At 33.9% G+C, this 27,216-nt stretch overlaps 2 protein-coding genes across 2 annotated transcripts; both read left to right on the forward strand.

Moving 5' to 3' along the window:
• The first annotated feature begins 12,664 nt into the window (after positions 1-12,664).
• Positions 12,665-19,191, forward strand: LOC112011975 (large ribosomal subunit protein eL20z). The gene is made up of 4 exons (XM_024044329.2): positions 12,665-13,057; positions 15,100-15,181; positions 17,226-17,340; positions 18,805-19,191. The coding sequence occupies exons 1-4, from the start codon at positions 12,793-12,795 to the stop codon at positions 18,862-18,864; spliced, it is 522 nt and encodes a 173-aa protein (XP_023900097.1). The 5' UTR covers positions 12,665-12,792; the 3' UTR covers positions 18,865-19,191.
• Positions 19,192-24,593: 5,402 nt separating this feature from the next.
• On the forward strand, positions 24,594-25,191 carry LOC136061193 (large ribosomal subunit protein eL20-like). The gene has a single exon (XM_065781809.1). It carries the CDS (start codon positions 24,620-24,622, stop codon positions 24,968-24,970), a length of 351 nt encoding a protein of 116 aa, XP_065637881.1. The 5' UTR covers positions 24,594-24,619; the 3' UTR covers positions 24,971-25,191.
• Positions 25,192-27,216: the final 2,025 nt, after the last annotated feature.

The following is a 27,216-nucleotide window of genomic DNA, read 5'->3' on the forward strand; positions in this document are numbered from 1 at the left end:
ACCCCGTGTGTTGATTTGGAATGCAACAAGGTTGGTTAGTTCTGACTCGAATCCAATGTGTCCCTATTATCCAAATCATGACTGAGAACGACTCTTTTTCTGTTTTGTTCTGATCATCCACGACGTCGACAGCAACTCTTTGAAGTCCATAAATGCTGCATTAAAAGGTGAGCTGTCATGTGTATCACGCGTAACTTCCGAATCCGAATTGGCAGGTGAATTAACTTGGCTTGAGTCTCCAATTATGGGTTGACATTTCAGGCTCTTAGACTTTCCCATATTAACTTTTGAATTCCCATCCATATTTGGACCCGATTTTGGCATTAATGAGGATTCAATTGCGTAACCCTAGAGTCCGTAACAGAAGTAACGTACTCCTGCCTCATTTCAATTCTGTCATGCACCGTTTTAGGCAACTCTTGTACCACGTTGCCACCCTCCATTGTCGTTGCCGTGCCGGATTTGCCTCTGTACCTACCGGCGTCGTCCTCGTTGCTCCTGCATCTTGGGATAGACTTCTCTAAAAAACATAGGCCCCACAAATACTGCATTCCCATTGAACCATAAGGCAAAGCCCGAAGTGATGGACCAGTTTGTTGATTGAAGACTTGTAGCATTCCTTTGCTTTGAATCCTGAAAAACTTCCCTGCCACGAAAGTGTTTCCCTACCCCCACAAGAAAAAACCCAAAGCTCTCTGGATAAACTTGTTATTCAAAGAGATGAAAACATCACAAATTCCTTCGTAAGAAGGGACTGAAACCAAAAACTCCTTCATAAGAAGGGACAAAGAAACTCTCTGGATAAACTTGTTATCCATGGAGGTACAAAATCAAAAACTCCTTCATAAGAAGGGACAGAACACTAAAGAGAAGAAAAAATAAGTTGGCTTTTCTACCTTCTTGTTTGCTATGGATGTTGCTGTCATTATTACAAAAATATTTATACAAATGTTAAAAGTAATTAAAGTGGATTAGCTTTTGAAAGCCCTGTTACAAAATAGCAGCCCAGTGCTATGCACCACTAGCAAACATCCAATGAATTAAGTGGGCAAACTTTAGAGGAAGCCTGTTACAAAAATAGCAGTTCACTTTTTGCGCTGGAACCAAACCCAACTCCACCTATAACTCTCTCAACCTTGAAAGCCCAAGTTTTAGCTAGGCCCAAGGCCGATAGCATAACTTGAGCTTGACGAATTGTAAAAAGGCTCAATCAGACCTCCAATATATATATATATATATAATTTTTTTTTAATTACAATCCGACGTCTATATTGTATGCAATGGACCATGTTTTTATCATCTCATTCTTTGTTGAAATGAATGAACCCTTACTTTTGCAGCAATGAATGATTGGTCATCTATTAAGTTTTATGTCACACACATGGACAAATTTCTTAATCTTGATCTTGCTATACAGAACTTTTTTTAGCCACACATGATGAGAGTTATTAAATGACAATCTCCCGAGGCTATTTATTATTGCCTTTGCAGTTAGTGTTTAGGAAATCTAATTTGTGTTGCAAGTGTGATTTGAAATATAACTGTGTTATCCATGATAAACTCTTTTTTTTAGAGCTATATCTCCACTCAGAGGGGTTCGAAACCATTTCCTGTTCCAATATTTCAGCACACATGATTGAAATATTAGAACGTGTAATAGTTAGGAATCCTTTAGGATATATAAAACTCTCCTAAAAAAGGAGCTTACAAATTTTATAACATATGGTTTTTATTTTTGAATCACGCTTGCAACACCAAATAGATGAATGAATTTGGTCAATGTTTTTAATGAACTTTCATTACATGTGAAATACATCTTAAGACTTTAAGAGTTCATTTATCTCTCTTTCAAATAATACTTTTACATTGTAAGCTTTTGAGTAGTCAAGAAGGCCATATCAACATGTCTTAATTGTGTCTTTTAGGAAAAATGAGTAAACATAAAAAAGAAAAAAGAAAAATGAGTAAACATAACCTCTAAGGAAAAAAAACCCTCCAAGTCTTAACAAATCCCCAAAAGAATATCTTTAGTCAATGAACAGTGGGGGGAACAAAATTCACGTTCAATGAACTAGCATAAATTGAAAATCAAATAGCTGTCAGATTTCTACTATTCCCTTATTAACAAATGCCTTAATGGAAAACTATGAGAGTGCCTTTTTTCTTCAACACAGTAGCCCAAGGATCCTGGGCCAAATAATTGTTATTGGTGAACTGAGCTTGGTTTATCGCAACTAAAGGGTTGTTTAAGAACCAAGTGGTGCACAGGGTAGATTTCCTACAACACAAATAAACTAACAAGCCAGAATATATGTATTGAATGACAGCTCAAACAGCAAAGAAATGCGTAGTAATAAAAAACACAGTAAAACAGGGGTTATGGATCCTCGGTTTAATGAGAGGCATTTTATTAATTTTTTTTTTATTATGATTACAGTGTGCTCACTAAAACGTGATACAAGGTTCAAATTAACTCAAAAATTGCAGACTTTGATGGCTATTCAAGCCTCTAAGATTTGCAAAATTTGAATAATTTCGAATTCAAGTATGTGCTATAGTGGCTATTTCGGGGATACCGGGGGACAATCCTCTGTTTTCTTTTGAGTTTTACAGAGTTCTTTTCACGGTTCTATTATGATATCTTTTCTTAAATCAAAACAAATGATCAATTAATGCATGAATCATAAATGCCCTTCAGCATGGGTTTTCTCTTCCTTTTATAGTGCGATTCTAGGGCTCCAAGGTACTAGTGATTTCTCTCTTTTGCCCCTGAGAGCTTGTGCTGTGTCAGTTACTGAGGGGCTGGTCCTTTCCTTCTTTCTCATAATTTCTTCCTTTTGATCCGACCAAGCTGAAAGCCCCATAGCTAACTTTCTATTCTAAGATCCACTTCGGTTGCTGATCTTAGCTATTTGGCCTTCTTCACTTTTTCAGCTTTTGTCTGCCCTCCATCCTTGTCATTTTTCCCAAACAATCGAAACCTTTTACTACTGGGTCGAAAGCTCCCTACCAGCAACTTCTACTTATGGTTTTCTCATTCTTGGTTCCTTGGGGTACAACTCCTTTGTTCATGAATGTTTGCTTTGTACTTTCTGATCCCTCACTACATGGCTAGACGTTTGAGGCTTGTTTGTCCTTCTTCCTTTATGCCTTTTGAACCGTTTCAATTCTTACTTAGAGCGTGTTGTGCGTCCCAACGATCCCCGGGCTTTGCTAATCTCTAGAATCCTAGCCCAGTTCTTCCTATTGGGCTTCTGATTTTAGTTGGCTAGGCCTTTCCTTTACTTTATGGATTTTAAAGCCTGTTCCTTCATGGGTTTTTGGATCCCATTTCTTTATACTTTTCACCTTTTTCTTCTTTCTTTTCCTCTTTTCTTTGTTATGTGAGCCCATCTCTTTTATTTCTCTAGCTTTATTTCTCATGAAGTTAGCTTAATGTGTTATTTCTTTGGGCATTGGGTTGTGATTAAGTTTTGAACCTCAACAACAACAAAAAAAAAAAAAACAAATAATTATATGGTTGACAAAGCTAGATCTCAATCAAAATTGGTGAAGGAAGGATGGTCGTCTTATTCTAACATTTACCTATATATTTAAACACGGGTTATGACCCAAACTTTCATATTAATTTGTACTATAAGTTTATAGGTAAAATATAACTAAAAAGAAGACCATATATATACTAACAGTTATTAAGAGTTTGTGAGATTAACAAGTTCTTATGTTACAAAACTTTAGCCAACATCTTAGAGCTATCATTAAACGATTAATTCATGTAATTATATAGTGGATATGAGACAAGAGATATATAATACATATCCAAAAATAATCAAATGCTTGAAAAGTATTGGACATTTTATCAAGAAATTAAAAAAAAAAAAAAAAAAAGTTATGGACCCTTTGTAATATTTAGTTTTGTACACCTATAAAGTATCTAGTAGGGGACCATAACATAATTTTTAACTTGATGCCTCAATTTCTAACTTGATGGCTATAGTGTCCAGTAAGTCGGTATGTTTTCATTTCTGTGAGCATATCCTCCTTTACCTATTATTATAGCATCCACAGTAGATGTGTCAAATGTGCCAAATGCCAAATATTTGGCACGTCAAACACAAAAAACGGAGCATTATCAGATGTGTTAAATGTATTAAATGTTTGCAACATGATACAGTATCGTCTCAAATTTTTGAAACGGTACGGACAACAATTGCAAAATATATATTGTTATTTTATTCCCGTTTTCTCTCTCCTCATCATAGATATCTCTCTTTCCGTCTTCTCATCTCTGTCTTCTCTCTCATCTCTATCTTCTCTATTTGTCTTCCACAGCACGCTGATCACCAAAGGCCACCACTCGACGCCGCCGATCTCACCAAAGACCACCAGTCGACACCGCCGATCTCACTAAAGACCACCACTCGATGCCGCCGATCATCTGTCTTCTTTATTCTGCTTCGAGTTCTTTTTTTTTTTTTTTTTTCCTTTTTTCTTTTTTCTTTTTTCTGTTCACGTTTTTTGGTTATGGTTTGATGGGTGGGTTAGGCAATGGGTGGGTTCGGATGGGCAAATCGGTGGTGGGTGGGTTCGGGTTGTGGGTTATGGCGGTGGGTGGGTTGAGATGGTGATGGGTGAATCAGTGGTGGTGGGTGGGTCGGCTGGTGATGGGCGAATCGATGGTGGGCGAATTGGTGGTTATGGATTTTTTTTTTTTCTAGTGATTGTGGCCGCAACAATTTTTCTGGTTTTTTTGATGATTATGGCCGCAACCATTTTTCTGGTTGTTGTTGTAGTTGTTGTTGTTGTGGTTGATGATGATGGGGGAGGAATTTAATATATTATTTTAATTTTTTGTAAATATTATTTTAATGTATAGAATTGAAGAATAAAACATCTGATAAATGGAATATTGTAAAATGATGTGGTAAAATAATAAAGTAGGCTTTTGGTGTACCAAAATCAAGGGAGTCAATTCTGTACCGTATCGGCCAATACCGCTGGAATATACTGTACCAGCAAACAAACCGGTACATATAACCCCCCTATTTCGTACCGGAAAAAACACCGGCCGTACCGGCCAATTTCGGGCAATACCGGCCGATATAGAAAAAAGTTTATTTATTTATTTATTTTTTAAGTTTTATAATTTTTGAATTTTTCTTAGAGCAGAATGGAAACTTATTTGCATTAACTTATTAGTATTATTTGTTTTCTTAGTATGCAATGGTAGCTTTTAAGTTTTCTATTTTTTATATTGTGTTTTTTTTTTCTTTTAATTGATACTAAAGTCTAAAACCATGAATAATTAGTTCTGAATTGAGGAAATATTTTATGCTAAACTTTTATATTTATTATAATACACACACACACACACACACACACACACACACATACATACATACATATATATATATATATATATATATTATTTATAAATATAAAAAATAGTGGTAAACCCGAAACGGTACACCGGTATTGACCGGTATCCGAAATATATCGTACCGCTGGCCAAACCGGTACAGCCTCTGGTACAGTATTGACTCCCTTGGTCAAAATGACATTTTTTATAACACAGCTGCTATGGACGCTCTTAAAGTTTATGCCAAAATGCAAAATCTATCATCTATGTGTCACCAAAATTCATTTTAGTACTCAAACTTTGCTTTTGTTCATTTTAGTCATATAATTTTCAAGTTTATTCAATTAGGACTTTTTTTTTTATCAACTTTTGTTATATGTTTTGGTTAATTTTCCAAAATTTTAAATTTTTCTTCCAATTTTTGAGTTTTAAAAAATCTATTAATAATTGAAAAGTATTTTCTAGATTTTTTTTCTTTTTAATAAATTTTAACAAAAGTTGTCGGAAATGTCTTAAAGGACTGAAACATAGAGGACTAAAATGAACAAATGCAAAATTAGAAGATTGAAATTAATTTTGAAGAAACTTAGAAGGTAAGTTTTGCATTTTAACCTATAGTTTTATAAAATAAATTCATTTTTCAAAGGTAATATTGTTTAAAGACTAATGTGACATTTCTTTTTTACTAAGAGCGTTAGTATTGATAGTGGTATAATCGCTAAATTACTATTATACCACCAAAAACACTAAAAGGTAGGCCACATTGATGGCGGTACAGCATAGTTAAAAAAATTGCCATGAGCAAGGGAGTCGATTCCGTACCGTACCGGCAAGCATACCGGTACATGTGACCCCCCTGTTTCATACCGAAAAAAAATATCGGCCGTACCGGCCAATTTCGGACAATACTGGCAAGTACCGAGCGTACCAGCCAGTACATAAATTTTTATTTTTTATTTTTATTTTTTTAAGTTTTGCAATTTTTGAATTTTTGTTAGGGCAAAATGATAACTTATTTGCATTAACTTATTAGTATTATTTGTTTTCTTAGCATGCAATGGTAACTTTTAAACTTTCTATTTTTTATATTGTGTTTTTTTTTTCTTTTAATTGATATTAAAGTCTAAAACTATGAATAATTAGTTCTAAATTGAAGAAATGTTTTATGGTAAATTTTTATATTTATTATAATACACACACACACACACACACACACACACACACACACATATATATATATATATATTTATAAATATAAAAAATAGCGGTAAACCTGAAACGGTACATCGGTATTGACCGGTATCCGAAATATATCGTACCACTGCCCAAACCGGTACAGCCACCGGTACGGTATTGACTCCCTTGGCCGTGAGTGCCAAAGAGAGCTGCCATCTTTGGCAGCTCATTGTAGCTACAAGTTATTAAAAAAAAAAAAAAAATTATTTCATTCTCAACTCAGACACGTGGGATCAAGATACACAAGAAAGTAAAAAAAAGGTTGGCTACATTGATAAAGTAGTAAAGAGAGAGAGAGAGAGAGAGAGGAAGAGAGAGAAAGAAAGAATAAAAAATATAAAGAAAAAAATATTTAAATGAAGTGGTAAAAAAAATAGATTTTTTTTTTTTTTTTTGAATTGCTAAAATAAAATGTGATTATCTTAAGGACGTTAATTCGACTTATTGGTTTTGATATAGCATCTATCATGTTAGTTTGCAGAACATATGTATAATGAAAGATAACTAGTTTCAAAACCTGTTTTGCCTTTTTTTATTCTTGAGCAATGCTAGGCTTAAATTACATGTCTAATACAAATTTCAACTTGTCAGTGATATGTGTTGAAAGTAAATCCCACATGGGTTGGAATCATTTTTCAGCCTACTAGATTTAGATGACAGAAACCATTGCTTTTCTGTTGAATAAAAACAAACTAACCATTATTTTTCTCATGAATTTTCAATATTTGATGTTACATCTATAATGCTATTTTGACACCAAATTAAGATGCATGCACGAGAAAGAAAAAAAAAAAATCAATGTTTTGGATTGTGTATATCATATATATGCAGTATTATTAAAAATGAAATTTGATTATGGCAAAAACTTGTTTATAACTTAAAAACATGATTAAAATCACATTTTCAAGTTATATATACACTGTGTAAAAACAAACACTGCCTTTTCATTATAACATGTTGATTATAACTTAAAGCAAACAAATTAAGGCCTCTATTTGTAGTCTAAATATGTCATATTGGTCACATGTTAAGAGCTAGGAAAACACCATCATAGAAATATGTGTATTAATTTCAAACTCAAGTACAATAATTTAGATGTAGTATATTAAGTTCCTCAATTTTTTGATGTATAACTTTGAATTTAATTATCATTAGAAATGTTAACTTTATTTATGTTTTATTGACCAATATAACCCATGTTTAAATTTAATTAATGAACCTATTGACTGTATCTAAGATACAAAATAATGGAATTTTCTCCAAAAAAAAAAAAAAAAAACCTAAATCAAAGTTACTCATTATGATTATCTACGTACCTTGCTTCCTAGATTTATAGCTATCTGTTTGGCACGCTGTGAAGTCACATATGAATATATATAATGAATGATGTCTACAAATTATTAAAAGAATTCACGTACAACAAGATAAGGTCACCAAGAAAAAGCCCCCCACATGTTCTTCGTTTTTTTGTTTTGATACTCACATGTTTTTCTTTTTAAAGCTAAATTATTTAACAAGTCCAAAACCAGTAAAGATAAACGGACAAATAACATGCCAGGCTTACATGTCTAATAAAGTAAATCCCCCACATGGGTTGGAATCATTTTTCAGCCTGGTAGATTTAGTGTCAGAAACCATTGCTTTTCTGTTGAATAAAAAAAACATAACCATTATTTTTCTCATCAATTTTCAATATTTGATATTACATTCAATCCATGATGCTATTTTGACACCAAATTAAGATGCATGCATGAGAGAGAAAAAAATCATTGTTTTGGATTGCATATATCCTATATATGCAGTATTATTAAAAACAAAATTTGATTATGGCAAAAACTTGTTAATAACTTAAAAACATGATTAAAATCACATTTTCAAGTTATGAATACACTCTGTAAAACAAACACCACCCTTTTACTACAACCCATTGATTATAACTTAAAGCAAATAAGGACTTCTATTTGTAGACTAGATATGTCATATTGGTCACATGTTAAGAAATAGGAAAACACCATCATAAAAATATATGTATTAATTTCAAAACACAAGTACTATGGGGCCTAAGAATCTGGCGACCCCAGCCCACTTTATACCAAGCCCAAGGCCCATGCCGAGGATGAAGAATCGTCCAAGGATGAGCGTAGAAAGCCCAAATTGCCAAGAAATATCACCGAGGACGATCCTGTTCTCGGCCATCTGAGACCACAGAAAGGAAGGGCAATATGCCATCAAAGGCGGCCTCCCTAGGCACCGCAAGAAAAAGACAAATATGATGGGTCATCCATGGAGCAATTTAAGGAGAAACTGTCACCTCCACATTAAATACACACAACTAACGTTCTGGCCGCATTAATGGAGAAATGATTTCTGAACAATGCTGCCTTAGTTGCTGATGGGCCAGGTAGTCAGGTATAGGCTTGGATGATCAACAAGTGGAAGGAAAAGATCGTTGAAAGAGGACTATATAATAAGAAAAACGGATCCTAAAGGGGGGGGGGGGAAGAATTCATGTAACCATCCTCGTTGAATAATTATTATTACAAATCTCCTCGAATTGTACTAAGAATAAACTTTCTTAGATAATCTCAGTTCATCAATGTTTGATTGTTATGAACATCATATTGCCTGTTGTCCATGCACTAAAGTCTAGTTCTTTGTCCCACTCTCTACAAATTCATTGTATTGAGTTAGTTGGGTCTGAGCCTACTCATCCAAAAGCAAGAGTGCTCAAACCCAATCTCCACAAGTACAATAATGTAGATATAGTATATTAAGTTCCTCAATTTTTATATGTAACTTTGAATTTAATTATCATTAGAAATATCAACATTATTTATGTCAAATTGATCAATAAAACCAAATGTTTAAATTTAATATATGAACCTATTGGCTGTATCTAAGATACTAAATCTTAGTTATTCATTATGAATGATGTCTACAGATTATCAATAGTATTCTTTTTTTTTTTTTTTTTGATAAAAAAGGAGAAATTCATTCAACTAAAGAACAGAACCAGAAACGACAGGGAGGACAAAGCCTGGAATGATTGTGGCCATAAATTAATAGCATTCGTGTACAACAGGACAAGGTCACACCCAAAAAAAAAAAAAAATCTGCCCACGTTTTTTTCCTTTTTAAAGCTAAATTATTACTAGATAAGATGGGAAGATGAAATCTGCCATCGGGATGTTGAACAAATATTCCAAAACCATTAAAGATAAACAGACAAAACTTGATCAGCAATTTACCATCCTCAAACATCAACTTGAAACACAGATAACTATGAAAATGAGGTTTTGTGCTTGTTATTTTCTCTTTGTTGTTGTCTTCATTCCAAGGAGGCTATATCAAAATTAATAAACTTATTCCATTTGTGAAATACATCTTAAGACTTTAAGAGTTCATTTTTATCTCTCTTTTAAATAATACTTTTACATTATAAGCTTTTGAGTAGCCAAGAAAGCCATATCACCATGTCTTAACTGTCTTCTAAGAAAATGGACAGTAGGGGAATAAAATTCACATTCAATGAAGTCGAATAAATTGAAAATCAAATAGCTATCAGATTCTACTATTCCCTTATTAACAAATTAACAATTTCCTTAATGGATAACAAAACAAAACAAATAGTTATGTGCTTTTTTTGAGGAAACAAATAATTATATGGTTGACAATGTTAGACCTCAATCAAAATTAAGGATGGTCATCTTATTCTAACCTTTTCCTATATATTCGAACACGGCTTATGTTCCAAACTTTGATATTAATTTGTATAGGTAAAATATAACTAAAAAGAAGACATATATACTAACAGTTATTAAGAGTTCGTGAGATTAATGAGTTCTTATGTTTCAAAACTCTAGCGAAAATCTTAGCACTATCATTAAATGATTCATTTATGTAATTATATAGTGAATATGAGATAGGAAATATATAATATATTACCCAAAAATAATCAAGTGCTCAAAAAGTATTAGACATTTTGTTGAGAAATTAAAAAAGAAGTCATGGATCCTCTGATTGGGTAATGATATTTAATTTTGTACACCTATAAAGTATCTAACAGGGGACCATAACACAATTTCTAACTTGATGCCTATGTGTTGTTCAGTCTATAGGTGGTACATTTTCATTTCCTGAATTGTAAGGTGTTTGGGAAGAACACGGCAGTGAATAATTGAAGTGATAATACCATGTGAATCATGTGAAAGACCGATAGTCAATACAAGAAAATGAAATATGATGCCCTCTGAACAACAAGTCGAAAAGGCTAAGGCCAAATTTATGGGATATTCTCACTTTTCTTGAGCATATCCTTTCTTTCTTATTTTAAAATTTTATGTTAAATGTAAAATTTATTCTTTATGTTTCACCAAAATTTATAACTTTTTATAACTTTTTTTTCATTCATTTAAGTCCTTTAACTTTTAAGTTTATTTAATTAAGATTTTCTATCAACTTTTGTTATATGTTATGGTAAATTTTCTAAATTTTAAATTTTTCTTCCAAAATTTTTTAAATAAAACTGATCAAGACTATTGGTGGATCAGGTTGCTTGGGTTTATGTGGATCTAGTTGTGGATGGGTTGATCTGTGATGGCGAGGGAGGACACCAATTGGACCACCAAGAGTGAGAATAGTGATTATGTAGGCTTGTCAGTGCATGGGAGAACCTAGAATCGTCGACTGGTTTGTGGAGATTTATGCAATGGGTGGGTTGGTTATGGAGGAGAGAGAGATTCTAGGGTTTGGAAAGGAAGAGGAGATTGGTTGTGATCCTTGTGGAGGAGGAAAGAGAGAGCCTTGGGTTTGGAAAGGAAGAATAGACTGTTGTGAAGGAAGAGAGAGAAAGAGAGAGAGAGAGAGAGAGAGAGAGAGAACGCCTTGGATTTGGAAAGGAAGAAGAGACTAGCTGTGGAGGGGAGAGAGAGGCTTTTGGAAAGGATGAAGAGAGTGCTTTCGGAGAGAGAAAGAGAGAGAAAGAGAGAGAGAGACAAAGAGATGTGGTGGTTCTTGTTTGAAAAGAAAGAGAGATATGATTTTGAAAAAAAAATTGATAAAAAGATAGTATTTTAATAAAATGTAGTGTAACTTAGATAATTTGATGTGAGATATTTTGATAAATGAGTATGTAAAATAAAGAAAAGTGAGTTCTTATGCAAAAATAGATAGAAATATTTATACAAACTGATATGAATGCTCTTAAACCAAAGATCTACTCATGCGATTATCTTAATCAATCAAACTACCAACCTACATATCTTTCTCCCAGCTGGTTGGTCATTGCAATCACCTCCAAAGCAGTGCCAACTAGCTCCACTCACTCGCCTATAATTACCTCCTTCATTTGTCAAACCAAGTACTATGCAACCCTTAGCACCATTATTACTCTATCATTTTCAATTTGGATTCCCGCTCAATCCACTTTCTAGGTTTTTACTTCTTTGCTTCTTCAGTGGCTGAATGTACTTTTCCTTTACATACATAGGAGCAGAGCTTTGAATACACACATAATTTGTTTCCCAATCTAAAGAAATGAACTTTGCATTACGTTCAAATTCAATTCTCTTCACCATTCTCTATTTTCCTATCTCATCCTTCTCCTTCTCAACATGGCTGGCAACAATGGAAACCATTTCATCATCAATATCTTAAATCCAGAAATTGCACTAAATATGATAGCAACTGCCCCTGAAAATTTTGCCTCACGCTGAAATTTGGTTTAGACTTTCAGGCCAGATTTCTCAACCGAACAATCAATGCATCATTAATAATTCGGTTCTCCAATCACAGTCGAGAGAACCGAATTGATAGTTCACTTGAGAAATCTATTAAAAGCCAGTTAGGCCAGGCCCAAACGAGAATTGAGGTTTTCCCTTCTAACCCAACTTCTCAACTGGTCAATGGCCCGCCAGGCCCATAGGCTGAGTGTAAGAGTAATTAATCCAATCAAATTACTATTTACTACAGAAAAAACTCCAATGGGTTTCCAAAGTCCAAAGTCCAAACTGTGTTTTACTGTTTTTCACCGTAAGCTACTTGTAAAGCTTACACATTAAGTCACCCCACTGTAGTGATAACGACCAATGAAGGATCAATCATTTCACAGCTCCCACGCCACCACTCTCCAAACCCAAAAGAAACAAATATCTCAAACCAATCTAATCCAAACCAATCTTTGATCCGACAACATCAACATGAGCAAAGAAGAGAAAAACAAAGGAGTCCCTGTTCCAGCCGAACACCACCACATCCAGCATCAACAAAATGACCCTCCTCCTCAGTATGGCACCTTCCAAGGTGTTGCCAACTACCCTCCACCGCTTCCACCGCAGCATCAGCATGAGCCTGTGATCGGCTTGCCTCAGCCTGCTCCTCCTCCCGGCGCCATCCACCCCTCAGCTCCTCCTCCTCCTCCTCCTCTTCCTCAGTACTATGCTCAGGGCTATCAAACCGTTCCAGGTACTTCCTACTTCTTTTTTGTTCTTTTTTGAATTATTGGGTTTTTCTTGGTTTTGGATTTTGATCCGTTTGTGTAAGTTGAGAATGGTATTTTATTGAAGAAAAGCTTGTGAAAACTAGATGTTTGGTTTTGATCATGATCACTAGTTGCCCAATACTGGGTTTCAGTTTAGCTCAATTGATAAGAGTGGATTCTGACCATTCTTTTTCTTTCTTGAATTGTTGGGCTTTTCTTGTTTTAGATTTTGACCCATTATTGAAAGAAAGCATTTTTTATAGTGCAATTTGGTTGTTGTTGGTGGTGTTGTTGAGATCAATGAAAATGATGTGAAAATTAGATGTTTTGATTTGGGTTGGCACCCTCTACACCAAAAACCAATTAATGTCTTGGCCTGGGGAGATCTGACAATATAGGTTTGAAATGTTGTCCTATCTATGTACTGTTTGCCCAAAACATTGATTTTTGGGTTATGTAGTTTGTTTAATTTATGCTGAATATATACATTGACACATATCCAAGTGTTGGGTTTTGATTTATGCTGCCAAGAGTGATTTTTGGGGTTATAAAGGTTGCTTAATTTAGATGAGGTGGAAGAGGTTTATAGTGCAAGTTCATGGCCAAAATTTAAGTTTTAGCAAGTGGCTAGTTATTTTCATTTTGAACTTGCTAACATTGCTTTAAGTATCAATGTTGGTCTTATTAAACGAAAAGAAATACTAAAATTCAAATTTGAAATAAAATTAAAGAGCAAAGAGCCTTGTAGTTCATGTGGTTGGCATCTCCTGGTGTTTCCAAGATAGGGTTCAAATCCCTCCTTCCTTGTTGTAGCTATCAAGTTATCAAAACAAAGAAATAAAATTAAAGAAACCTATGGTTTTTAATTATTAATAATAACAAATATGTAACATAGAAACTCATAATCACATAGGTTTATACGAAACAAATTTCCTTTAGTGTGATCAATATGATTAAAATTTGCTTATGGGAAGGTTCCATACATATGTTTTGAGATAGATTTGAGTTTTTTTTTTAAAAAAAAAAAAACATTCCCCTCCAAAACCCGTAACTCTCTTCTCTTATGGGCATGAGTGAGCCTTGTATATGGGCTACTAGCAACTTCCTTTGCTTAGGACTACTATCATGCGCACACTTCAAACTGATATTCTTTGTGATTATCTACTTGAATCATGTAAAAAAGCATTGACAGTGACCTTGTAAGAGTAAGGTGGAGGGTGAGAATGTGGGTTCAAGGCCAACTGGGTGCCTTTGAACTTGCCATAAAAAATGAGCAATAAAGTGTTGGCTTTGCATGAGCAATCTTCAACCTGAGATAATGGAACTAGGCTGTCTTGGGTTTAATAATCACCTATTCAATTCCCCTAAATGGTTTGGTTTATAATTCATGGTCGAGCTAAAGTATAGCTATGATATGAATAAAAAGAAAAAACTAATTTATGGCAATATTTAAACCAAAGCTATTATGGACTGATAAGTTTTGTGATTTTTAAATTGAAATGTAGCTTTGCAGCACAAAATCTATTAATGATAGAATTTCATTAGTTAATTAGTTAGTTTTTAAAATATTTTTTTTGGCTATTGAAGTCACTAAAGTAGCCACCAAAACCAGTAAATATGAAAGGAATTGTGAACTGTTCATAATGATGTAATCAACTTTAAATGTTCTGGTCTTCTGGTTTCTGTATGATTCCACAGGTAATCTATTCTGGGAAGTTTGTAAATGAGTTGGATAGTCAAGTTGTCAGTGCTAAACTCACTGGATCTGACTAATAAAAGAAATTGTGAGTGAGTTGGTTGAAATTTTCTTGTGAGGGATTGCAAGATTTCAAATTCCAGTGGTCTTATCTGAAGTAAACTATTTCTAATAATGTATATTCATACATTCCATATAATTTCTGCATACAATTTTTTGGTAGGGTTTTTTTTTTTTTTTTTTTTCCTTCCATCGCCATTAATCTTCACCTAAACACATTGGCATTTGAATTTCTTTACTAAAAAATTTGGATGTCATTAATTTTGCCAGGTTATGCAGTTGCTGAGGGAAGACCAGTGACAGTGAGAGAGCGTCGCCTTCCTTGCTGTGGAATCGGTGTTGGCTGGTGCCTGTAAGTTGTCATCGTTATTTCCTTATAATCGGATTTTTTTTTTAGACTCACAGAAGTATAAATTCAACACATACGTTCAAAAAGAATTGAGGATGAGTTTTTTAGTTATATCCTTGAATGTGGAGGTTACTGTCAATTTGCGATTTCAGGAGTCAATTCTTCACATATAATTGATTTGTAATTTTGTACTGGCAAGTTTGATTAATACCTGATAAAATTTTATTAAAAAAATATTAATGTTCAGAATATTATACTATTGAGCCTAAGATGCATAATTGAAAAAGAAAAAGAAAAAAAAGCAGGTATGAACATCAGAAAATCAAGATTGATTCTTAATACTTATACAGCATTGTAGTTTTTGTAATATGGAAAGCTGTTAACCTTCTGTCAACATCTTGAGGCACACAATTGCTTAGTGCAAATTCTATCTTCCTGGCTTGCAGTAGCATGGAGGAGAGGACTTGATATGTGCAAAAATTCAAAGAAGAAGAAGACATTAAAATGGGGCCCAAATCAGATTCTCTTCCTCACTTTTAAGTCTAGTCTTGTGGTGTAATCCACTTGCTAAGTTGAGTTTATGTCAGAGATATAATTTAGGTTTCCTTGTAGGGTGCCAGTCTTGCTTGTTTTTTTATTTTTGTAGATGTCTCCCTTAGGTTTTTATGCTCATTTTTATTTAGAAAATACTCATAAAACTTCTTCTTTTTTAATATATATATATATATATATAAATAGGTAAATAATTTCATTGGGGTTCAAGTGAGAGCCCAATGGCACTGACATTTTTTTGTAGTGTCCCATATTTGTGATTCGAAAAAAAAAAAAAAACAAAGGTAAATAAGTAAAAAATAAAAATCATTAATAACTAGATTAGCTCCTTTCTAGTTTTACTTTGCCTAGGTACACAGGCAATGATTATACTGAAATTTGGAATTTCATTAGCTTGGTTTTTATGCTGGAAGTTGGGTACCCATGGTATTTTCATTTATAACTTTGCATATGTCAACTTACGTACATTTCAATCACTTAAGGTGTTGCTCTGTAGATGAACATCTTATCTAATTAGTTATTTTTATATATTATTATTTAGTATTTCTCTGAAGATACTTTTTCTACAACTTTGTTTTTTTAATATATTTCACTGTAATAAGTGCTTTCATTTTTTTTTTAAATAAATTAGAAAATTGAGGCATCCACCCTAGTTGATTTGCTTTAGCCTGTTTTTGGTGCAATCTTTCTGATCAGAAAACGTGAGTGTATACAGAACATTAGAAGTAATGGTTTAAACATTCATGTGTGAATATGGAAATCAGTTTATGACTTTACTGGCTGTGGAATAGAAAATGCTTCTTGGGCTTCTGGTTATTGTGTTCATTCATAGACACTTAAGATCCTTTAGCATCCGTCTTGGGCTTGGCGCCACATTGTTTGAAGCAAAATTTTGCCTTATTCATTTCCTGTCTTCCTTTGCCAAAAAGAACTTTTATGTGGAAACAAATAATCCTCTCTCTCTCTCCACTTGATTTGGGCAGTAAAATGTTGACATGGCTTGCTTCCAGTTAACTAGTGCTCTTAGTTCAAGAGAAAGGTTCATGATCTGGATAAATCTGATTGACAGTGACAATCTACTAGATTAGACTATCTGTTTCAGTGGCCTAAATCAAAGTTAAGAGTAGGTGGACGCTTGGGTGCCTGAAAATTTATGTCCAAATTTCTTGAATCACTCACTCTCAGTCAGCCTGGGACTGATGCATACATACCCTCAATAACAATTTTTATTTTATTTTTTGATAAGTACTTGCCCTCAATAACATGGTTTGGGTTTTTGAATTTTGTTGGCTGGTAGTATGTTTTTTCCCCCTCTCTGCTTAAATATCTGGAATCATGGATTTGCCTTTTGGTTTTGGTTCTGTATGCTATTGTTATGATGGCAACCATTAAGGATGTTGTGTCTTCAGTATTTATCATATATCTCTGTTCTCTCTATTGTTTGAGATAGAATATTATGGGTTGTTAATACCGAGGAAATGTTGCTCTTTTGAAGGTTTATTATTGGTTTCTTCCTTGCTGCCATCCCCTGGTATGTTGGGGCACTTATTCTACTCTGTTCCAGAATTGATTACAGAGAGAAACCAGGATTTATTGCTTGCACAGTTGCTGTGAGTAACATTTCTCTCTCTCTCTCTCTCTCTTGAAGATATGCTCCACTTATTATTCTACTAACATATTCTTTTACCAACAAGCTTTGTGGATTTCCCCCGTCATAAACAATCCCCTTCCTCTCTCACAACTTGCTCTTTTTTTAACTGTTTATCTCTCTCTCTCTCTCTCTCTCTCTCTCTCTCTATATATATATATATATATACATATAATGACATATACATATATATATATATATATTTATAATACTCTCACAACTTGCTCTTTTTTTAACTGTTTATCTCTCTCTCTCTCTCTCTCTCTCTCTCTCTCTATATATATATATATATATACATATAATGACATATACATATATATATATATATATTGATAATCTATTGTTAGATATTTATTCTTGTCAGCAACAGCTAGTTACTTATACAAATATACTTGAGCCCATGCCCATGTTTAAATTCAGATTCAGCTTGAGTCCTAATCAAGACAGATTTTCCTTTGATGTTTTTTAGTTGAAAATGCTAACTTCTGAATACAAAATATCATTATTAGAATTGTTAATGGAATTGTTTCTAACTAAAATATGAATTTGAGCTAGTTATAGTGAGAGATTAGAAATCATATTTGAATTTGAACCATAAAAACCTTATTCAAGCTGAAAGTCAAATCTTTATTGGGTCTGATCAGGTCAGACTAGAATACTGTTCTGATCTGTTAACAGCCCTCATTGCCATGTTAGGTCTGGTCAGGCCAGATTTTGATTGTGTCCAACTAGATGAATAAACACTACCAGAAGGCCCTACCCTTGCAATTCTGATAAATTGAGTAAGATGAGACCAATGGCCATATACTACTCTTTAACCAATACACCATATTATAAATTTGAAACTGCAAATTTGATCCGTTAGGGAATAGCTTTTCTAGCTTTTTGCTGAAATTGTTTTGCTGTAAGTGTGTTAAAATATACTTGTGCTTTGAAAAAGTGAGAAAAAGTGAGGTTTTAAAAAGTTGTACATAAAAGCTAAAAGCTAAAAGTTGAGCTTATAAGCTGATGCCAAATAGATTGACTGGTGCATTACAACTCATATCATGAATGAAAACCCCGAATCCAGATCTTAAAAATTTTGGTGTATTACAACTCAACTCATGGAGGGCAAGGGTTTTAGAATATTGAAAATGAGAGAGAATTTACAAATGAAAGATAAAACTTCAATGGTACAACTGTACATGGAAATCATGAATGTGGTTAAATTAGGGATGGATGATGTTCTCCCTGTGTATTAGAACATCCTCAATCCTATTTCATCTTCACCCTTTCGTGTACCCTATAAATTTGATTTTGTAAACAGTAATCTCAATTTGTGGTTTTTTGTCCTTTATTGTTCAATTAGATTTTAGAAGAGCAAGGTTAGAGCTTTTCCTTACATTTTGCCTTGTCTAACACTTCTTTAATACTGCTCCATCTACAGGCAATTCTTGCTACCGCTGCTATTATTCTTGGTGCAACAAAGGGAGCTGATGATTGGTGATCTTCCTAGAGTTATGTATGGAGCAAATTGATGAATATGCTTGCTGCACTTCCCTGAAAATTTATTTTGAGCCTGGCATGGATAGAAGACTTAGTTTGAAAATTGTGAAAATAAAAAATTGATAGCTCCCTCAATGTTTTCCATTATGAGCCCAGAGGTGTCTCAACTTAGTTGCAAGGCATAGGCATCATGAGTTGAAAACAATGGGTTCAATCTTATGGTCAGAAACAAAACAGGAAAAATGGTTAATGTTATGTATTTGTAGTGTTTTGACCATAATCAGCTGCACTTTAAATTTTTACAATATATTTATTTCTGTTTGTGGTATTTTTGAGAAAGAAGTGTTTAACTATAGACCTGAAATTCTAGAAACTTGAATGTATCTACCATATTTTGTTGTGTTCTGCCATATTGTAAAAGAATGAATGTTGAACTTGAATTTTCACCTTGATTATGGTGGGTACGATGCACAGTCTAGCTATTGAGGCCTTGAGTTGAAAGATGCTGCTGAGTTGGATGATAGCTATTGTGTTTTTGACAAGTTACAGTGCATTAAACAGAGATTTTTAAGTTGTCGCATAGAGAAAATAGCTACCTTTTTCCTGCCATAATTCAGCAACAATTGATGAAAAAGAAGATAAAAATGCTCTCTGTGCTAAGCGTCCTTAAGCACTTTATGTATTTTCCCTCTCTTTTCTTTTCCTTTTTTTTCATTTTCTGATAAACCCAGGAAATCCCGAATGCACATAATAGACTTGTTGTGGAGCTGATAGCAGCACTCTTTACTACTAGTTTGTCAGCGCAATTACTAGTTTCTCTACGCACATGGAAAATGTTTATAGAAGGATCTACTAATTGCCATTTTAGTAACCATGTGAGCCAAGGTTGTCAAAATCACGATCCGGATCGTAAAATCGCACGATTTTACGATCTCACCTCACCAAAAAGATTAAAATTGTAGCAAGATCGTAAAAATGTTAGGATCGTAGGTAGGATCGTGTAGGATCGTAGGATCGTATGAGATCCTACCGATCCTACCATTTTTTTTTTTTTTATGTGGGATTCATTTGGGTCATTTGGGTAAGTTCAGTAAGATAATCCACGGTCCACCTAAAGGTCCTAAACCCATAAGCCCAATGGGTTATCAGAACCCAATAATAAATTGAAGTCCCAAATTTACCCCTATCTCAACATAAAATCTCAAAAAAACCTTTAGTATTAAGTTAAATGTTTTCAAAAACAAAACCTAAATATTTTAGAAATACTAAGCTCCAGCAAACCGGCACCTCTGTCCCGCGCCTCCACAATCCTCTGTCGAAAACCCAACCCCTCTCAGCCTTTTCAATGATGTTGCCGTGAGCCATCCCATCGCTGCCTTTAAGCTTTATGGTAATTTGGTTTGGTAGTTAGTAGTTTATCATTTATTTGTACTTTGATAGCTTGATTCCAGATTGTTGCGTTGTGTATATGATTTTGACAAAGCTTTTAAAGTTTTTATTTTTCTATTTTGATAACTAAATTAAGTAAAATTTGAAAAATTATGAAACAGGATCTTCAGTATTTGATTCTTTGAGAAATATTAGTAAACACAATTAGTAGTTTAGAATTGCACACAATTAGCTAGTTTACCTTAGATTGAGAAATCTCTTTTGGATTACATATTGTAAATTTGTAGTTAGTTATTTTGTTGTTAGCTAGTTTTTATATGCTAACTAGCCTAACTTATTTTGGATTTGGAACTTAGAATTTGGAAAATATTTTCCATATGTGTAGATAATATTTTGGTACTAAGTTGCTAATTAAACATGTACTAAACTTTTATAGCTAGTTTACCTTAGATTGAGAAATCTCTTTTGGATTACATATTGTAAATTTGTAGTTAGTTATTTTGTTGTTAGCTAGTTTTTATATGCTAACTAGCCTAACTTATTTTGGATTTGGAACTTAGAATTTGGAAAATATTTTCCATATGTGTAGATAATATTTTGGTACTAAGTTGCTAATTAAACATGTACTAAACTTTTTAGATACATTATGTCAAAAGTTAAATATATTTTGTTTCGATAGAATGACATAAGAACGATGTAGTATGTGCAAATTACATTTTATTATGCAATTTTCTTTTAATTGATGGATTCATATTTTAAGTGATTATATAACATACAAAGTCATTATCAATAGGTTTTTTGCTTAAAATGTGAAAATAGGTAGGATTTTACGATCCACGATTCGATCCTACGATCCACGATCCTACCTACCTCCCACGATCCTACGTAGGATCTCGATTTTGACAACCTTGATGTGGGCTTCAATGTTCTTTCTCCATCATGCACAACCTCTAGCCAGATCAGATGATCCTTGTTTGAGTGCACAGCTCACTGATGTTATTTCCACTTTAACCTGTTCAAGGTGTTGATATCTCACCACTTTAACAGATTGATTGCATGGCTCAAGCTCATGCCAGACTAGACAACTAGTAGCCATTTGATTCCGCATAGAAGCTTGGGATACACTAAATATAGGAAACCTAGGTAAGCCACTTTCTCTTGTTACCCTCATGAAAGGCTAGTACTAGTAGGCAATACCATTTGAGCATTGTCATCAATCCCATTAATCAAAATTGGATGGCTTTTATAGAGCAGACGCTATAAATTAAAATTTTACGTATCTATAAAAAAAAAATTGACTTGATTTTTAACACACCGGCCGAACCAAGTAGACATTCCTGCTTTGTTATGGGCTTGAGCAATATACAACCAGCAAAACAAGTTTACTTCTGTTTTTTTTTCTACCACTTGAATTACTAAAATTTAAAAACCCAAAAAAAAAAAAATTTGATGAGAAACGGCCCAAACTGTCTCCCTCATAAGAGCCCAAGACAAAGGAGGTCAGTGAAGAGATATGGAGCCTTTAACTTTACGAGCAGGCTAAATTGTGATAAGCAAAGTAGCAACATACAAAATTTTGAAACTAGTGAAGAGATGGTAACTGAGTGATCATAGATCAATGCAAATTATCTCATATTTGATTTGCCCACTTGAATATTTTAGTACGTTTTAACACTTTTGCTTCAAAACATTAGAGACTTTTATTAAGTGTAATATTTTAGTGCTTTTTAACACTTTTTGCTTCAAGAGGATTACTTTCACTATCACGATACTTTTTCATAAAATTATAATACCGCAATTATTCCTGTATTTAGAAACATTTGAAAAAAAAAAAAAAAAGGGAAAAGGAACAAAGAAGAAGAAATCTATGGTTTATAAGAAATTTTATGATATTTTCATATTCTAATAACCAAGAAAATAAGAAATAACGTCAAGACAAAGATACTTTCAAGAAGTGCACTTCTTTTTCTTTACGTAGAATCTACTCAATTAAACTTTTTAAAATTGAGTATATACTTTGTTTGTTTAAATATTTTCAATGTCCTTTTCTTGAAAACAAAAAAAATTAAAAATAAAAAAGTTGTCCAATGTCCATTAAGAGTCAATTATTTTAGTTTCAACCCAGGGGGTTTACCGAGTTGGTTGGGCTCTCGGTCTCAAAGTGTTTGTACTGGGCTCGACTAGGTGTGCTCCCCAGTTCGAGTCCTAATACTTGCACTTTGAAAAGAATTTTCTGGGCCAACGCTTTACCCCTTCGTGGGCTCACCTGGCATGAATAGTGGTTAGTTTCTGGTTGAAAGCCTTGAGAATACAATGTGTGAGAGCAAAAAAAAAAAAAAACTATTTCAGTTTCTAAGCAAATTATATGTGAAATTTATTACAAAGGTTACCAGAGGGTCCAGAATTTGCATTTTCAACGCTTCACCAATGCGTCCATTATCTTCCGTGGAAGCTGTGGCAAAGAACAAAGAAAGCAGTTTGTGTATGTCCCGAGAAGACAGGCGTGCACCACGATCCATCGAGGGTGCTTGGAGACCTCACCGGAATAGAGAACCACTGCAGCCAAAAGCACAGTGCATGCAAAAGAAATGGAAGTGCGAGAAATGTTCTAAGAAATATGGGCTGCAGTAATAGAAAATTTGTGGGACTGTAGAGTACAAATGTGATTGTGGAACACTCTTCTCCAATTGCTACTTTCCAATATATATATATATATATATATATATTTTTTTTTTTTGTTGAAGAATTTAGTACTCTTAACTACATTCTATTTTTATTTTTATGGTTGGGAAGAACTTATTATGCTATTGCAAATCAACATATGGGAGATAGCTCATTGTACTTTACATGTAAATTTGCTTGGAGAAAAATGGTACGCCTTGTTGAATTATTGTCTCTGAGAGAGTAATTGTACATGAGATTTATTTGCATTTCAATCTGCTCTGTTAGACAACCATTAAGAATATGTAGTGAGAACAAAAAAATTATGGAGATCTATAAAGTTTTTTAACTAATATTAACTAATTTTGACAATGAAGCATAGTATGTTGCATAATTTATATAATGAGATTGTGGGCAGCTTCAGTTTCACTTTTTGTTCTTTTATACTCTGTCAATGTCAGAAAAAGGGGAGGGGGAGATTGTTCAATTACTCTACTATGAATTATTAGGGCCACTATTGTTGGTGTTATAATCTAACTTTTGGTGTTAAAGCCTATGTTAATATCAACTGGAGAGTATTTTGTTGATCTAGGTGAAGAGAAACTTATGTCACATTCCTATCACTTCCCAGAGACCAATGCAGCAATGCTCTTATCTGAAGCTGCTTTTGACCAAATCGTATGCTTCAAGTTTTGACTTGAGTTTGTATTAGGCAATCCAAACATTGGCTTAATGTTCAAATTTTAAAACATAGATGATGGTTTAAAAAAGTGATTAAAAGATTGTGCTTGAGGTTGTATTATGCCATCTCAATTGAGGTTTAAAGGTTAAAACATGCGTGATATATTAAAAATATTAGTGGAGGGTTGTACAAGCATGAGTAAAATTCTTCCAAGACTTTATTTGAGTTGCATGTTGTGATTAAATGATTGTGCTTGAGGTTGTATTGCACCATCTCAATTGAGGTTTAAAGGTTAAAAACAAATAGAGACTTTATCATTCTTTGCTTTTAGCTTTGTTGAGTTCCTGAGTTACACTGCCACATGCTTCATTGCATTTTCACAAGCCATAGTGCTATTGTTCTGATACATCAAAGGTTCAATAATGCAGTGTTATTATTGCGTAAACTCGTGTTTCCATTGAAAACATGCTTTGAGGTTGTGTTTCTCACATCAATTTCTATCCTCATCTAACATTACTGATGTCCTAATTTTGAAGCTGTTGGTTCAACTACTGTTAAAACTATGTGTGCATGTGTCTATGCCTATATGTATAAATTTCCAAAAATTATACTAGAAGTTATTTGAACCCAACATGTGTGCACGTGTGTATGTATATGCGTTCTTAGAATATTATTGAAAAGCCTATACAGTCTTCTTAGGCTGAACTTGAAACTATTTTCACTTATGTCAAAGGGAGGAGCAAATTTCTGCCCAGTTTCCATAAGATGACACCTTTACGGCCTGAAATTTGCATATCTAGCATTTTGAAGTCTATCAGAGTTTGTCTAGATCTATTTAATTGGGTTGTTTTGTTGTCTAGATCATTTTGATAGGCTGTTAAACGGATGGGTAACTTCGGTTGTTGTGTAGATCAAATTTCAGAAGCACTATGACTGGTGGTCTAATGAATTTGGGTTATAGATCCCCCTGCCTCTTCCCTAGTTCTATTTGTTTTAGTAATCTCTTTGGACATTTTTTTCCTTGATGCTGCAGATTTTTGAGAAGAATCCTACAAAGATTAAGAATTATGGTATCTGGCTGCGGTATCAAAGCCGAACTGGGTATCACAACATGTATAAGGAGTATCGAGACACCACTCTAAATGGTGCTGTGGAACAAATGTACATTGAGATGGCATCTCGTCACAGAGTGAGGTTCCCATGCATTCAAATCATCAAAACAGCCACCATACCTGCTAAACTTTGCAAGAGGGAGAGCTCTAAGCAGTTCCACAATTCCAAAATCAAGTTCCCTCTGGTTTACAAGAAAATTCGACCACCCTCAAGGAAGCTCAAGACCACATATAAGGCATCAAGGCCAAACTTATTTATGTAACTCATACGCCGATTACTTTCTCTGGTTTCCAGCTAGGATTCTTTTTTTAAATGAGCTTTAGATGTAAGACATGGGTTTTAAATTTTTAATACTTTGGACTTCATATTCTGTTTTGGTAGGAGAATACTTGTCACCATCCTTGTCATTTCTTCCAGTTTTGTTTTAGTTGTGTGGTTTGGGACTTTTTGAGTAATCTGAGAAAACATTTATTTTCGTTCTAATTAATTAATAGTTATTTGAAGTTTCGTAGCTTTAGATTCACTTGACAAATGTGAAGATTGCAGGAGTATGTACTAGGTAGCATGTTATAATTATCAGAACCTGAACACTAACAAACATCTTAGGCATATTCTCTGCCGTGATCCCGGACCAATTATAATATGTTGCCTGGTTTTGATTGAAAGAGTTCGTCACTTGAGCACCAAGGACCCCTGGCACTATGCTATAAGAGTCAACTTGGGATTTTCTGCTGTGGCTTTATCCTTGATGAAGTAATTGAACCAGGTCTTGGATGAAGATCCATGGATTACCGAAATGGATGTGACTAGGATATATCTTTATAACACCTGACTTGGGTCTTCAGTTTATTTATTTGTTTTAAATAATAAACAAAATGAGGTAAAATAATAAATAAAATGGGGGTGTTCTCTTAAGTGCCTATCCTACCAATCCGCACATGCCAGGTATTTCAGGGAGGAACCGAGATGTGCTTCGGTTGTTCTCTGAGAGCCTATCCTCTCATTTCACACATGCCATATAGTTTAAGAATCCTTGGAGGTGGCCTTGGTTGTTGGTTAAAGACTTAAAGTTAAAAGGTTTTAAACTCAAGTGCTCATGGCATCTAACTAGGGTTGGGTCTTCAAATCTCGATTTTGTCTTTGTTTGTAATTTTATTTCCTCGAGAAATAAATTTAGGGCTGAGTTTGGGCCATAATTGCTTTGTAAGAAATAAATCCATGGTTTTAAAAACCGGACCGGACCAGTTGGTCCGATCGGTTCAACCGGGAACCGGCATCAATCCGGTTTGGTTATGATAAAAAACCAAAAATAGCTTAAAATCCGATAAACAGTAATAACCGGCCGGTTCAACCTGAGAACCGAAAAAACCGGAGGTCGAATCAGTTTTGCTATGGTGGTCTGTCCTCTCGCTCTCACGTTACAGTTTCGGTCATTACCGGTCGAAATCAAAATTCAGTCGGAATGTATTTCTCACTCTCTCAAAGAAAAACCAGTACTGCTTCTCAAAAAAAAAAAAAAACCAGTACAAGTTCACCTAAAATACTACTAATATAAAGGAAATGCACGCATAAACCTGTACAGGTACGCCGTACGCCTAAAAAACCAAGTGAATGGAGGCCAAAAATTGTTCAGGAGAAAAAACTCATGAATATTACTCAAAAAATGCTGAAGTTTCAGACGGAAACTTCCTTATTTCTCATGAGGAAGACAAACTGACAAAGCAGAGAGAGTGGGGAAAACGAATAGATGAAAAGAAAGATAAGAAAAAAGAAAGGGAGAAGTCAAAAAGACAAAGAGACAGAGAGAGGGAGAGAATATTGAAGAGGGAAATCCGGAAATGAGACTTTAGCAAAAAGTGGAATAAGAAAGAACCTTTTTAAGTCCAGAGAGATGTTTGAAAGTTTGAATAAATGTGTGGTGGGTGTGATATAGACGTGTGAGTATAGGATAGGTGGGAAAAAAGTATCATGTGGGTAAATATATTGTTACTTATTGGTGACTTTCTTTTGGTTATTTGACAAATTAGAAAATAACTAAAAATGTTTGGTAATTGTTACAATTTACCTTTTTATGGTTTTTTTTTTTGGTTAAATTTTGTTAAGTGGTGTCCAAAAGTTGGTAAGTTAATATTTAATGTTTTACTATTATTAAATTTTTTAGTTAAAATGACTAGTTATAAAATTATTTATTTATTTTTATAATTAATAATTATTTATTTATTATTTATAACATCATCGGTTTGACCACCGGTCGGACCCCAATCGGACCATAAAACCGGTAAACACCCTCTATTCCGGTTCTTTCACCGTACCAGTTTTTAAAACCATGAATAAATCTATAAGAAAGGAAAAATCAATTAAGGCCTCCATGAGGAATGAAGAAATTGAACTATTGATTAAACCTACAATGCAACAAAAAAACATAGAGGGAAGAAAACTGGTCAACCATGTAGTATTTGTTAACAAGACGGCATGCATGTGTTCCCTGTAGGTAGGTAACACCCAGGC

The sequence above is a fragment of the Quercus suber genome, unplaced genomic scaffold (assembly GCF_002906115.3).
Source record: "Quercus suber isolate HL8 unplaced genomic scaffold, Cork oak 2.0 scaffold_279, whole genome shotgun sequence".
Lineage (NCBI taxonomy): Eukaryota > Viridiplantae > Streptophyta > Magnoliopsida > Fagales > Fagaceae > Quercus > Quercus suber.

Bases quoted from the DNA above. Each gene is read 5' to 3' on its own strand.
- LOC112011975 (XM_024044329.2), top strand. From the start codon at position 12,793: ATGAGCAAAGAAGAGAAAAACAAAGGAGTCCCTGTTCCAGCCGAACAC. The intron at 13,058-15,099 runs GTACTTCCTACT...TAATTTTGCCAG, and splicing joins GGGCTATCAAACCGTTCCAG to GTTATGCAGTTGCTGAGGGA. The intron at 17,341-18,804 runs GTGAGTAACATT...CTCCATCTACAG, and splicing joins TTATTGCTTGCACAGTTGCT to GCAATTCTTGCTACCGCTGC.
- LOC136061193 (XM_065781809.1), top strand. From the start codon at position 24,620: ATGCTGCAGATTTTTGAGAAGAATCCTACAAAGATTAAGAATTATGGT.